The sequence below is a fragment of the Salvelinus fontinalis genome, chromosome 38, assembly GCF_029448725.1.
Source record: "Salvelinus fontinalis isolate EN_2023a chromosome 38, ASM2944872v1, whole genome shotgun sequence".
In the NCBI taxonomy this organism is placed as follows: Eukaryota; Metazoa; Chordata; class Actinopteri; order Salmoniformes; family Salmonidae; genus Salvelinus; species Salvelinus fontinalis.
The window spans coordinates 18,168,259-18,183,357 of NC_074702.1; the positions used below are offsets into that span (position 1 = coordinate 18,168,259).

A 15,099-nucleotide genomic window follows, 5' to 3' on the forward strand; every position below is an offset into this window, starting at 1 on the left:
AGTAAACACACAAAGCAGGAGGAGATGTGGTATAGTACAGTAAACGCACAAAGGAGATATAGTACAGTAAACACACAAAGGAGATGTGGTACAGTACAGTAAACACACAAAGCAGAAGGAGATGTTATATAGTACAGTAAACACACAAAGCAGAAGGAGATGTGGTACAGTACACTAAACACACAAAGGAGAAGGAGATGTGGTACAGTACAGTAAACACACAAAGGAGAAGGAGATGTGGTATAGTACAGTAAACACACAAAGCAGAAGGAGATGTGGTACAGTACAGTAAACACACAAAGGAGATGTGGTACAGTACAGTAAACACACAAAGCAGAAGGAGATGTGGTATAGTACAGTAAACACACAAAGCAGAAGGAGATGTGGTACAGTACAGTAAACACACAAAGCAGAAGGAGATGTGGTACAGTACAGTAAACACACAAAGGAGATGTGGTACAGTACAGTAAACACACAAAGGAGATGTGATACAGTACAGTAAACACACAAAGCAGAAGGAGATGTGGTACAGTACAGTAAACACACAAAGGAGAAGGAGATGTGGTACAGTACAGTAAACACACAAAGGAGAAGGAGATGTGGTACAGTGCAGTAAACACACAAAGCAGAAGGAGATGTGGTACAGTACAGTAAACACACAAAGGAGAAGGAGATGTGGTACAGTACAGTAAACACACAAAGGAGAAGGAGATGTGGTACAGTACAGTAAACACACAAAGGAGAAGGAGATGTGGGACAGTGCAGTAAACACACAAAGCAGAAGGAGATGTGGTACAGTACAGTAAACACACAAAGCAGAAGGAGATGTGGTACAGTACAGTAAACACACAAAGGAGAAGGAGATGTGGTACAGTACAGTAAACACACAAAGCAGAAGGAGATGTGGTACAGTACAGTAAACACACAAAGGAGATGTGATACAGTACAGTAAACACACAAAGGAGAAGGAGATGTGGTACAGTACAGTAAACACACAAAGCAGAAGGAGATGTGGTACAGTACAGTAAACACACAAAGGAGATGTGATACAGTACAGTAAACACACAAAGCAGAAGGAGATGTGGTACAGTACAATAAACACACAAAGGAGATGTGGTACAGTACAGTAAACACACAAAGGAGAAGGCGATGTGGTACAGTACAGTAAACACACAACGCAGAAGGAGATGTGGTACAGTACAGTAAACACACAAAGCAGAAGGAGATGTGGTACAGTACAATGAACACACAAAGCAGAAGGCGATGTGGTACAGTACAGTAAACACACAAAGCAGAAGGAGATGTGGTACAGTACAGTAAACACACAAAGGAGAAGGAGATGTGGTATAGTACAGTAAACACACAAAGCAGAAGGAGATGTGGTACAGTACAGTAAACACACAAAGGAGATGTGGTACAGTACAGTAAACACACAAAGCAGAAGGAGATGTGGTATAGTACAGTAAACACACAAAGCAGAAGGAGATGTGGTACAGTACAGTAAACACACAAAGCAGAAGGAGATGTGGTACAGTACAGTAAACACACAAAGGAGATGTGGTACAGTACAGTAAACACACAAAGGAGATGTGATACAGTACAGTAAACACACAAAGCAGAAGGAGATGTGGTACAGTACAGTAAACACACAAAGGAGAAGGAGATGTGGTACAGTACAGTAAACACACAAAGGAGAAGGAGATGTGGTACAGTGCAGTAAACACACAAAGCAGAAGGAGATGTGGTACAGTACAGTAAACACACAAAGGAGAAGGAGATGTGGTACAGTACAGTAAACACACAAAGGAGAAGGAGATGTGGTACAGTACAGTAAACACACAAAGGAGAAGGAGATGTGGGACAGTGCAGTAAACACACAAAGCAGAAGGAGATGTGGTACAGTACAGTAAACACACAAAGCAGAAGGAGATGTGGTACAGTACAGTAAACACACAAAGGAGAAGGAGATGTGGTACAGTACAGTAAACACACAAAGCAGAAGGAGATGTGGTACAGTACAGTAAACACACAAAGGAGATGTGATACAGTACAGTAAACACACAAAGGAGAAGGAGATGTGGTACAGTACAGTAAACACACAAAGCAGAAGGAGATGTGGTACAGTACAGTAAACACACAAAGGAGATGTGATACAGTACAGTAAACACACAAAGCAGAAGGAGATGTGGTACAGTACAATAAACACACAAAGGAGATGTGGTACAGTACAGTAAACACACAAAGGAGAAGGCGATGTGGTACAGTACAGTAAACACACAACGCAGAAGGAGATGTGGTACAGTACAGTAAACACACAAAGCAGAAGGAGATGTGGTACAGTACAATGAACACACAAAGCAGAAGGCGATGTGGTACAGTACAGTAAACACACAAAGCAGAAGGAGATGTGGTACAGTACAGTAAACACACAAAGCAGAAGGAGATGTGGTACAGTACAGTAAACACACAAAGCAGAAGGAGATGTGGTACAGTACAGTAAACACACAAAGGAGAAGGAGATGTGGTACAGTACAGTAAACACACAAAGGAGATGTGGTACAGTACAGTAAACACACAAAGGAGATGTGGTACAGTACAATAAACACACAAAGCAGAGGGAGATGTGGTACAGTACAGTAAACACACAAAGGAGATGTGGTACAGTACAGTAAACACACAAAGCAGAAGGAGATGTGGTATAGTACAGTAAACACACAAAGCAGAGGGAGATGTGGTACAGTACAGTAAACACACAAAGGAGATGTGGTACAGTAAAATAAACACACAAAGCAGAGGGAGATGTGGTATAGTACAGTAAACACACAAAGGAGAAGGAGATGTGGTACAGTACAGTAAACACACAAAGGAGAAGGAGATGTGGGACAGTGCAGTAAACACACAAAGCAGAAGGAGATGTGGTACAGTACAGTAAACACACAAAGCAGAAGGAGATGTGGTACAGTACAGTAAACACACAAAGGAGAAGGAGATGTGGTACAGTACAGTAAACACACAAAGCAGAAGGAGATGTGGTACAGTACAGTAAACACACAAAGGAGATGTGATACAGTACAGTAAACACACAAAGGAGAAGGAGATGTGGTACAGTACAGTAAACACACAAAGCAGAAGGAGATGTGGTACAGTACAGTAAACACACAAAGGAGATGTGATACAGTACAGTAAACACACAAAGCAGAAGGAGATGTGGTACAGTACAATAAACACACAAAGGAGATGTGGTACAGTACAGTAAACACACAAAGGAGAAGGCGATGTGGTACAGTACAGTAAACACACAACGCAGAAGGAGATGTGGTACAGTACAGTAAACACACAAAGCAGAAGGAGATGTGGTACAGTACAATGAACACACAAAGCAGAAGGCGATGTGGTACAGTACAGTAAACACACAAAGCAGAAGGAGATGTGGTACAGTACAGTAAACACACAAAGCAGAAGGAGATGTGGTACAGTACAGTAAACACACAAAGCAGAAGGAGATGTGGTACAGTACAGTAAACACACAAAGGAGAAGGAGATGTGGTACAGTACAGTAAACACACAAAGGAGATGTGGTACAGTACAGTAAACACACAAAGGAGATGTGGTACAGTACAATAAACACACAAAGCAGAGGGAGATGTGGTACAGTACAGTAAACACACAAAGGAGATGTGGTACAGTACAGTAAACACACAAAGCAGAAGGAGATGTGGTATAGTACAGTAAACACACAAAGCAGAGGGAGATGTGGTACAGTACAGTAAACACACAAAGGAGATGTGGTACAGTAAAATAAACACACAAAGCAGAGGGAGATGTGGTATAGTACAGTAAACACACAAAGGAGATGTGGTACAGTACAATAAACACACAACAGGATACAACAGATCAAACACTAAAACTAAACATTACACCATTAGATCCTGAAGATAGACACACACATACACACCCACCCACACACACCTACACACACACATCCAGACACACACCCATACACATATACACACCTACCCACCCACACACACACACACCTAACACACACATCCAGACACACACATACACACCCACCCACACACACACACACACACACACCTACACACACACACACACCCATACACACATATACACACCCACCCACCCACCCACCCACCCACACACATACACACCACCCCCAGACACACACACACCCAGACACACACCCATACACACATAAACACACCAACCCACCCATACACACACACCCAGACACACACCCATACACACATATATACACCCACCCACCCATACACACACTCAGGCACACACCCATACACACATATACACACCCACCCACCCACACACACACCCATACACACATATACACCCATACACACACACCTGCACACACACACCCACACCCACCCACCCATACACACACACACACCCAGACACACATATACACACACACACACACACACACACACACATATACACACACACACACACACACATATACACACACACACACACACACACATATACACACACACACACACACACACACAGGGAATAAGAGACCTATTGTTGACTGACGGGAAGGAAAGAGGAAGAGAGAGAGCATTCCTAGTTGCTCCGCACTGCAGGCGGCCGCTATGCTGTCTTTACTATCCACTGTGTCAGATCTGAACAGTGTCACATATTATACAGAAGAATAACTATCACAGAAACATTATCATGCTGAATAACAGAAATATTATCCTCCCACATGTACATTATACGCCCGTGGGTGTTACATTTGTTCATTGTCTGAGTTGTGTTAACCTTGGTCTCTGCTGACCTGTTCTGTTCTCCCCAACTTAATGCATCCCTCCCCTTGTATTGTCACTGGTATGCTGTGTTTCGCTAACTTGTGTTATGTTTTTGTTGTGTTGTGTTTTTGTTGTGCTGTGTTGTGTTGTGTTGTGTTGTGCTGTGTTATGTTATGTTGCACTGTACTGTGTTGTATTGTGCTGTGTTTGCCTTGTGTGTTTTGCCTTGATGTGTATATCGCATGTTGTTTGTCTTATTTTGTGTTTTGTGTGCTCCATTGTGTGTGTGTGTGTGTGTGTGTGTGTGTGTGTGTGTGTGTGTGTGTGTGTGTGTGTGTGTGTGTGTGTGTGTGTGTGTGTGTGTGTGTGTGTGTGCTCCATGCCCCCCCCCCCAGCCTTGCTGTTAAACAACCCAGCCTATGACCTCCTCCTGTCAGATCAGAGGCAGCATGGCTCAGGCTCCTCGTGGCCCCTAACCATCCCTATGGCCAGGGCCAGCTCCTCCCACCCTCAGGAGAAGAGCCTCAATAATGGGGCCCAGGGTAAGAGCCTCTGACTGGGGGGAATTACCAGGATTCACCCCCTCCCTGGAGCTCCATGGAGCTGGAATCATACTGTCTAGAATAACAGAGTGACATCAGGGCTCTGAGCATGTGTTTGATTATGAACCGTTTGTCCGTCACTCACTGCAATTCACTCCATTTTGTGTCGTGCTTTTAACATAATAAAGTAATTTGTCTCAAAATTCTCATGACAGAGGCCTGAGCACGCCTCTCTCAACTCTTCCATCCCTCTCTCAACTCTTCCATCCCTCTCTCCACTCCTCCATCCCTCTCTCAACTCTTCCATCCCTCTCTCCACTCCTCCATCCGTCTCTCAACTCTTCCATCCCTCTCTCCACTCCTCCATCCCTCTCTCAACTCTTCCATCCCTCTCTCAACTCTTCCATCCCTCTCTCAACTCTTCCATCCCTCTCTCCACTCCTCCATCCCTCTCTCAACTCTTCCATCCCTCTCTCCACTCCTCCATCCCTCTCTCAACTCTTCCATCCCTCTCTCCACTCCTCCATCCCTCTCTCAACTCTTCCATCCCTCTCTCAACTCTTCCATCCCTCTCTCCACTCCTCCATCCGTCTCTCAACTCTTCCATCCCTCTCTCCACTCCTCCATCCCTCTCTCAACTCTTCCATCCCTCTCTCAACTCTTCCATCCCTCTCTCAACTCTTCCATCCCTCTCTCCACTCCTCCATCCCTCTCTCAACTCTTCCATCCCTCTCTCCACTCCTCCATCCCTCTCTCAACTCTTCCATCCCTCTCTCCACTCCTCCATCCCTCTCTCAACTCTTCCATCCCTCTCTCCACTCCTCCATCCCTCTCTCAACTCTTCCATCCCTCTCTCCACTCCTCCATCCCTCTCTCAACTCTTCCATCACTCTCTACACTCCTATATCCCTCTCTCCACTCCTCCATCCCTCTCTCAACTCTTCCATCCCTCTCTCCACTCCTCCATCTCTCTCTCCACTCTTCCATCCCTCTCTCCACTCCTCCATCTCTCTCTCCACTCTTCCATCCCTCTCTCCACTCTTCCATCCCTCTCTACACTCTTCCATCCCTCTCTCCACTCCTCCATCCCTCTCTACACTCCTCCATCCGTCTCTCAACTCTTCCATCCCTCTCTCCACTCCTCCATCCCTCTCTCAACTCTTCCATCCCTCTCTCCACTCCTCCATCCCTCTCTACACTCCTCCATCCGTCTCTCAACTCTTCCATCCCTCTCTCCACTCCTCCATCCCTCTCTCAACTCTTCCATCCCTCTCTCCACTCCTCCATCTCTCTCTCAACTCTTCCATCCCTCTCTCAACTCTTCCATCCCTCTCTACACTCTTCCATCCCTCTCTCCACTCCTCCATCCCTCTCTCCACTCCTCCATCCGTCTCTCAACTCTTCCATCCCTCTCTCCACTCCTCCATCCCTCTCTCAACTCTTCCATCCCTCTCTACACTCTTCCATCCCTCTCTCCACTCCTTCATCCCTCTCTCAACTCTTCCATCCCTCTCTCCACTCCTCCATCCCTCTCTCAACTCTTCCATCCCTCTCTCCACTCCTCCATCCGTCTCTCAACTCTTCCATCCCTCTCTCCACTCCTCCATCCCTCTCTCAACTCTTCCATCCCTCTCTACACTCTTCCATCCCTCTCTCAACTCTTCCATCCCTCTCTACACTCTTCCATCCCTCTCTACACTCTTCCATCCCTCTCTCCACTCCTCCATCCCTCTCTCAACTCTTCCATCCCTCTCTCCACTCCTCCATCCGTCTCTCAACTCTTCCATCCCTCTCTCCACTCCTCCATCCCTCTCTCAACTCTTCCATCCCTCTCTACACTCTTCCATCCCTCTCTCCACTCCTTCATCCCTCTCTCAACTCTTCCATCCCTCTCTCCACTCCTCCATCCCTCTCTCAACTCTTCCATCCCTCTCTCCACTCCTCCATCCCTCTCTCAACTCTTCCATCCCTCTCTCCACTCCTCCATCCCTCTCTCAACTCTTCCATCCCTCTCTCAACTCTTCCATCCCTCTCTCAACTCTTCCATCCCTCTCTCCACTCCTCCATCCCTCTCTCAACTCTTCCATCCCTCTCTCCACTCCTCCATCCCTCTCTCAACTCTTCCATCCCTCTCTCCACTCTTCCATCCCTCTCTCCACTCCTCCATCCCTCTCTCAACTCTTCCATCCCTCTCTCCACTCCTCCATCCCTCTCTCAACTCTTCCATCCCTCTCTCCACTCCTCCATCTCTCTCTCCACTCTTCCATCCCTCTCTCCACTCCTCCATCCCTCTCTCAACTCTTCCATCCCTCTCTCCACTCCTCCATCCCTCTCTCAACTCTTCCATCCCTCTCTCAACTCTTCCATCCCTCTCTCAACTCTTCCATCCCTCTCTCCACTCTTCCATCCCTCTCTCCACTCCTCCATCCTTCTCTCCACTCCTCCATCCCTCTCTCCAGTCCTCCATCCCTCTCTCAACTCTTCCATCCCTCTCTCCACTCCTCTATCCCTCTCTCAACTCTTCCATCACTCTCTACACTCCTCTATCCCTCTCCACTCCTCCATCCCTCTCTCAACTCTTCCATCCCTCTCTCCACTCCTCCATCCCTCTCTCAACTCTTCCATCCCTCTCTACACTCCTCTATCCCCCTCTCCACTCCTCCATCCCTCTCTACACTCCTCTATCCCTCTCTCCACTCCTCCATCCCTCTCTCAACTCTTCCATCCCTCTCTACACTCCTCTATCCCTCCTTTCACAACCTCTTCCCTCCTCTTCCTCCCTCCAGCCTGTGGTATGGACTTGGAGAAGGGCTTGCCCCCCACCCAGGAGGAGCCTCCCCCGTACCCCGATGCTCCTCCCTACCCGGCCCTGTCTCCCCCCTTCCCCGCCAGCGTGCCCCACTATGCAGAGGCGGACATCGTTAGCCTGCAGGGCGTCAGGTAGGAGGTTCAATCACCACTGAGGTTTTTAAATCACCATTAAAAATCCACCGTTTTAACTGGGACTTGAAGCAGGGATCTTTCTTTGTTTTTATATTCTTTTATTCATATATTTTATTGCCTTTTTGTGTTTCTACCCTAAAGTGTGTACATTTCAATACACTTGGCTGTGATTTGTCTTGTCAGTGGTAACAACACATATGCAGTGCCAGCCCTGACCTCGCCCAGCCCCACTGCAGCAGACTGCACCCCCCTGCCAGAACTGCCCCGACACTGTCTGGTCTTCAAGGAGAAACTGGGAGAAGGACAGTTTGGAGAGGTGTGTGTGCTTGTGTGTGTGCTTGTGTTTGTGTTTGTGTGTGTAGACGTGTTTAACTATACTGTGTGTGTGCGCATGTGTTTGTGTTTGTGTGTGTAGACGTGTTTAACTATACTGTGTGTGTGCGCATGTGTTTGTGTTTGTGTGTGTAGACGTGTTTAACTATACTGTGTGTGTGCATGTGTTTGTGTTTGTGTGTGTAGACGTGTTTAACTATACTGTGTGTGTGCGCATGTGTTTGTGTTTGTGTGTGTAGACGTGTTTAACTATACTGTGTGTGTGCATGTGATTGTGTTTGTGTGTGTAGACGTGTTTAACTATACTGTGTGTGTGCATGTGTAAGTGTGTTTTAGCTTGACAACTCTCACTAAATTCTTCCGCTGCTCTGTCGTTCTCTACATTCTTTAGTCTGAGACTAGCATCATTGAAGTCATTTGTGGTGACGAAGGGTGGTTTTCTGATCATGCGAGAGACTTTTAGTTGTGGTTGTTGGTTGTCTAAAGGTAACTTTTCCTATTGGTTCCTTCCTCAGGTGCACCTGTGTGAGATAGAGAGCCCTCAGGACCTGCCTAACCTGGAGTTCCCGTTCAACGTGAGGAAAGGACGCCCTCTGCTGGTGGCTGTTAAGATACTGCGCCCTGACGCCTCCAAGAATGCCAGGTCTGTCTCAGGATAGGTCATCTAAATCATTTAGCGAACAATTACCATTTCTAGACCTATTAAGAACATCTAATTTTGGTCCAAAATGTTGTTTTTCTTTCTCAGTTTCTACCTCTCTTTCTCTCTCTCACTGTCTCTCACTCTCTCTCCACCCCCAACCCCTCTCTCCTCTCTCCACCCCCCCACCCCTCGCTCCTCTCTCTCTCCACCCCCACCCCTCGCTCCTCTCTCCACCCCCACCCCTCACTCCTCTCTCTCTCCACCCCACTCCTCTCTCTCTCTACCCCCACCCCTCGCTCCTCTCTCTCTCCACCCGCACCCCTCGCTCCTCTCTCTCTCCACCCCCACCCCTCGCTCCTCTCTCTCTCCACCCCAACCCCTCACTCCTCTCGCTCTCCACCCCCACCCCTCACTCCTCTCTCTCTCCACCCCACTCCTCTCTCTCTCTACCCCCACCCCTCGCTCCTCTCTCTCTCCACCCCCACCCCTCGCTCCTCTCTCTCTCCACCCCCACCCCTCGCTCCTCTCTCTCTCCACCCCCACCCCTCGCTCCTCTCTCCACCCCCACCCCTCACTCCTCTCTCTCTCCACCCCACTCCTCTCTCTCTCTACCCCCACCCCTCGCTCCTCTCTCTCTCCACCCGCACCCCTCGCTCCTCTCTCTCTCCACCCCCACCCCTCGCTCCTCTCTCTCTCCACCCCCACCCCTCGCTCCTCTCGCTCTCACCCCCCACCCCTCGCTCCTCTCTCCCTCTCACCCCCCACCCCTCGCTCCTCTCTCTCTCCACCCCCCACCCCTCGCTCCTCTCTCTCTCCACCCCCCACCCCTCGCTCCTCTCTCTCCACCCCCCTCCCCTCGCTCCTCTCTCTCTCTCCACCCCCACCCCTCGCTCCTCTCTCTCTCCACCCCCCACCCCTCGCTCCTCTCTCTCTCCACCCCCACCCCTCGCTCCTCTCTCTCTCCACCCCCACCCCTCGCTCCTCTCTCTCTCCACCCCCACCCCTCGCACCTCTCTCTCTCCACCCCCACCCCTCGCTCCTCTCTCTCTCCACCCCCACCCCTCGCTCCTCTCTCTCTCCACCCCCCACCTCTCGCTCCTCTCTCTCTCCACCCCCACCCCTCGCTCCTCTCTCTCTCCACCCCCCACCCCTCGCTCCTCTCTCTCTCCACCCCCACCCCTCGCACCTCTCTCTCTCCACCCCCCACCCCTCGCTCCTCTCTCTCTCCACCCCCACCCCTCGCTCCTCTCTCTCTCCACCCCCCACCCCTCGCTCCTCTCTCTCTCCACCCCCCACCCCTCGCTCCTCTCTCTCTCCACCCCCACCCCTCTCTCTCTCCACCCCCACCCCTTGCTCCTCTCTCTCTCTCTCTCCACCCCCACCCCTCGCTCCTCTCTCTAATCGCTCCTCTTTCTCTCTCCCTCCCTCCCTCCTAGGAACGACTTCCTAAAGGAGGGGAAGATTCTGTCTCGTCTGAAGGACCCCAACATCATCAGTCTGTTGGGAGTGTGTGTGAGCAGCGACCCTCTCTGTATGGTCACAGAGTACATGGAGAGTGGAGACCTCAACCAGTACCTCTCACACAGAGTCCTGCTGGACAAGACTGGACCCACACACAACACCCCCACCATCAGGTAATACGCACACATAGTACACACACACACACACACACACACACACACACACACACACACACACACACACACACACACACACACACACACACACACACACACACACACACACACACAGAGTACACACACAGAGTACACACACGCAGCCACACTCACGTTTTCATGAAGACAGATGCAAATACACACACAAACACCTTTCCACCTGCATCTGAAATATTGTATTTCTGCCTCTTCTCTTCTTCTTCCACCACACATCCCTCCATCCCTCTCAGTTACCCTGCTCTGATCGCCATGGCCAGTCAGATAGCTTCAGGGATGAAGTTTCTGTCGTCTCTGAACTTCGTGCACCGTGACCTGGCCACAAGAAACTGCCTGGTGGGGGGTGAGAAGGGCGAGAGCGGGGGCGACCGGGGCGGGGAGCGACCCATCAAGATCGCCGACTTTGGGATGAGCAGAAACCTGTACGCTGGAGACTACTACCGCATCCAGGGGCGGGCCGTGCTGCCTATACGATGGATGGCCTGGGAGTGTATACTGATGGTGAGAGGACACAGGGAGAGAGAGGCATAAAGAAAACAAGAGGGAAGATATGAGGACATTACAAAAGAAACAAACAAAATGGTGGGACAAGTAGTAAGTTAGTTGTGGTAAATAAGTAACTAACCAGTAACTAACAGATAGTGTATGTCTCTGCAGGGGAAGTTCACCACAGCCAGTGACGTGTGGGCGTTTGGTGTGACTCTGTGGGAGATGCTGAGTGTGTGTCAGGAGCAACCCTACTCCAACCTGACTGATGAACAGGTCATAGACAACGCCGGAGAGTTCTTCAGGGACCACGGAAGACAGGTGCACACACTCATACACAGGCTCATACAGTACAGTAGCAGTACATTTAAGTGTGTAGATGGAATGTTTAACCCTCATCTCCCCCTCCCTTTTCTCTCCCCCCGCCACCTTCCCCTTTCTATCTTTCTCCCCCATCCCTCCTCTGTCTTTGTCTCCCCATCTCTCTTTCACCCCCTCCCCTCCATCCCCTCTCTCCCTTCCTTTCCCCCTCCCTCTTTCCCTCCCTCCATCTCACCCCCTCCCTCCATCCCCTCTCTCCCTTTCCCTCCCTCCCATCCCCCCCAGGTGTATCTGAGCAGGCCAGATGTGTGTCCTCAGGGTCTCTATGACCTCATGCTGAGCTGCTGGAACCGGGACTGCAAGCTCCGCCCATCATTTGCCCACATTCACTCTTTCCTCACAGAGGATGCCATGAACATGGTGTAGAGAGAGAGAGAGAGAGAGAGAGAGAGAGAGAGAGAGAGAGAGAGAGAGAGAGAGAGAGAGAGAGAGATGGAGAGAGAAGGATGAGAGACGGCTCCTCCTACCTTCATTCATCATAGAGATGAGTGCTTTGAGCGAGGGATGTGTGTAGAAGTGGTGGAGGTGTAGAGGGACGGGTGCCTGCTTGTATATTTTGTATTTCTCTATGATGGGCGGATGGGGCTGAGACACCGCTGGTTCGGTTTTCACTCCCACAAGACAGACCCCAACCCAAACCCATTTCACCCCCCTGAGTAGTCTCTAGATTGTGTTGTGTTACATTCTTATCAAGACAATGGTTGGTGCGGTGATGGGTTGGTGTCTGATTCTGCATAGTGCTTCCAGGACCACCAATGGTCCGTCAATGGACTGCTAGCTAACACAGGGAAGCTGTAAGACATGTATGGGGAGGTGATGTGACAATGCTTGATCATGTAGATGAAGCTAAAATGAATGTGTAACGCTGATTAACGTTTATCAAAGAATATCAACAATACCAATCTGATTATGTATCAATGTCAGACTTTAATACTCTGACACTCATAGTTTAATAGCATATTAACATTTTGGGATAAACTTAATAACACATCGTCCTATATAGATATTTTATTACTTGATCTGCTAATGTTTTTGGTATTGTATAAATCATGTGCTAGGGTTACTGGTGAAGGTCTATATATATTCTCATACTGTCAACATTTCTCCATCTCAAAACGGTACGCACACATTTTTCACACAGAGATGAAATTGCACACAAGGTTTGCTGTCTTAGTACTATATATAAAACAAGTATGTCCCAGTAAACTCCAGTATGTTTCACTAGTTTTCAGTATATAACCCAGTTCTTCCCAGACCCTTATTCCCAGCTCCAAACCCTCCATCCCAGACCCCAGTCTAAGGTTCAGTCTCTAGTCTCATGGAGCCAGACGAGTCTGGCTGAATATCGCATTATATTCCTCTGGCCTACCCGTTACAACTTAGCTTTAAAGTCTGGCAAGCAGAATGATGCTATCTCATACACAGGCCAGTTGCAGACACAGCAACAGCTGTTCCACCAGCAGTCTGTAACACCAGGCATTAGACAGACACACTAACAATGCTGTCAGTCAGTCAGCTCCTCAGCCCAGACTTGGCTGGCATTGTGACTATAGTCTGCCACATTCTGCCTCCCACTCCATCCAACTCAGTATCTCACCAATCCGTAAGCCTTTCATTCTGCAGTGTCACTCATATCTCTCAACTGATCCACTCTGAGCTGTAACGATGGAGTTATACTGGACTGATGTGAACTGATCTGGACTCGAGGAGTCTTTCCAGGACAGGAAGAGTGTGGTTGTTACCATAGAGATATGGTTGTTACTCTACCAGACCTCCAAACTGAAACCCTTTGGACCTCCGGAGCCAGAGAGAACTGACTGGTGTCATGTGACGTGAGCCTCACTGACTGAGAGAACAGGTACAGTAGGGGAGGTGCACTGTGAACGGCTACAGCCTATGAGATTTGAACTTAACAGAACAGAGACATCCTTCCTGATGGGAGCTGGAATAGTACAGCCCACAGCAACACAGACAACACTGCCTGTGCTGTGACATCACATGTGAAACTGACAGTTGTGATTGGTGACTAGCTGATGGAACAGCATAACATGGATGGACAGATGGATTGACGACTAGAGGGGAGTGGGGGCTGATATATGTAAATTACCATTTTCATGTGTAAGTGAGGTGAGCGATGTGATGATTTTCTACCAACGATGGATAGTGGAGCTGGGTCTGACTCAGTGACCCAGATGCAGAAAGGAGGTTCATGTATATGTCCAATACACTACCAGCTGCACTTTAAAGGCTGTTTCTGGCCGCACGCCCCAATACCTGCACTAGGATAGTAGAGTTGTGGCCAGTCTTGGGGCGTAGTTACAGTACTTGTAGTTTAACAACTAATTAACGACACTTTCAGAGTAGCTCCCCCAACACTGGTATGTATCATGTTACTATACGAGTATCATGGTGGTGTGCTAGTCTGGATGTAGGGGTCTGTATCCCCTTGGCGTTAGAACCGATAGCAGTCCAACATGGCATTGCTGGTCAAAATAGATGTAGGTCTAAACAGAAAAACAGGTCAGTTTCTTGTGATTTATCTACTTAAAGATGATCATTTATTCATGATTCATATTAGTGGATTGTTGTTCAAATAGAACTGCCTCATAATGTTCTCAAGGAGGAAAATAAAGGTTTGGAAAACCTCTGTCTGCATTATGAGGAAAGGCAGAGTACACCAAATGCTCATCCCCAAACTGTCTGCCAGTGTTACATAGATACCCATCAGACCTAATGGTTAAAACGTCCCAATCACAAAGAACCTAACACTCATGAGAAGAGGAGCACTAACAACTGCATCCAAAGCCTTTTAGTTTGTCAGTAACCTTTCATCTACATTATCCCAACATGGTGGACTCTGCCTTACTCATTGTAGTTCTCTATAATGTGTCAGGTTTGATCAAGATGATCAAGTAATCCTGGTTTACTGATTGAATGAGTTTGAATGGTGGTGCCATATGAATACAGTATGTGTCTCGATTGACCTTTTTTGATACACTGTAGCCCAACTAAACCCATATTTATATATATATTTCCTGTATACGTACTTAGAATCTCCTTGTCAGTGATGTCATCCTTTGTCTTTGAAGCTGATGTGTACATTTTTTAAGTACAGAATTTTTATTTTGTTGACTAATATATGGAATTTCTTTGTTACAGTTGGGGTCTCCTCTTTTTGTTCCTTTGTAGAAAGCTTGCTATCTTACCTTGATGCCATTGTAATTCACTGTGTTGTCTATTTTTGTAGTTTTAATAAAGTTAATCTTTCCAAATAAAGCAAGGAAGAATGTTCTACTTGTCATTAA

General features: G+C 48.2%; 1 protein-coding gene across 2 annotated transcripts in view; it reads left to right on the forward strand.

Moving 5' to 3' along the window:
• Nucleotides 1-15,070, forward strand: part of LOC129837606 (epithelial discoidin domain-containing receptor 1-like) — a 42,178-nt gene extending 27,108 nt beyond the window's left edge. Inside the window, exons 13-20 of one of the 2 annotated variants that reach the window (XM_055903904.1) lie at nucleotides 5,189-5,335; nucleotides 8,122-8,275; nucleotides 8,462-8,594; nucleotides 9,127-9,254; nucleotides 10,691-10,888; nucleotides 11,161-11,428; nucleotides 11,585-11,734; nucleotides 12,020-15,070. In XM_055903904.1, the coding sequence (XP_055759879.1) occupies nucleotides 5,189-5,335; nucleotides 8,122-8,275; nucleotides 8,462-8,594; nucleotides 9,127-9,254; nucleotides 10,691-10,888; nucleotides 11,161-11,428; nucleotides 11,585-11,734; nucleotides 12,020-12,160 (1,319 nt within the window). In that variant the 3' untranslated portion in view covers nucleotides 12,161-15,070. The remainder of the gene's footprint in view (nucleotides 1-5,188; nucleotides 5,336-8,121; nucleotides 8,276-8,461; nucleotides 8,595-9,126; nucleotides 9,255-10,690; nucleotides 10,889-11,160; nucleotides 11,429-11,584; nucleotides 11,735-12,019) is intronic. The other variant, XM_055903905.1, reaches the window with a different exon arrangement.
• Nucleotides 15,071-15,099: the final 29 nt, after the last annotated feature.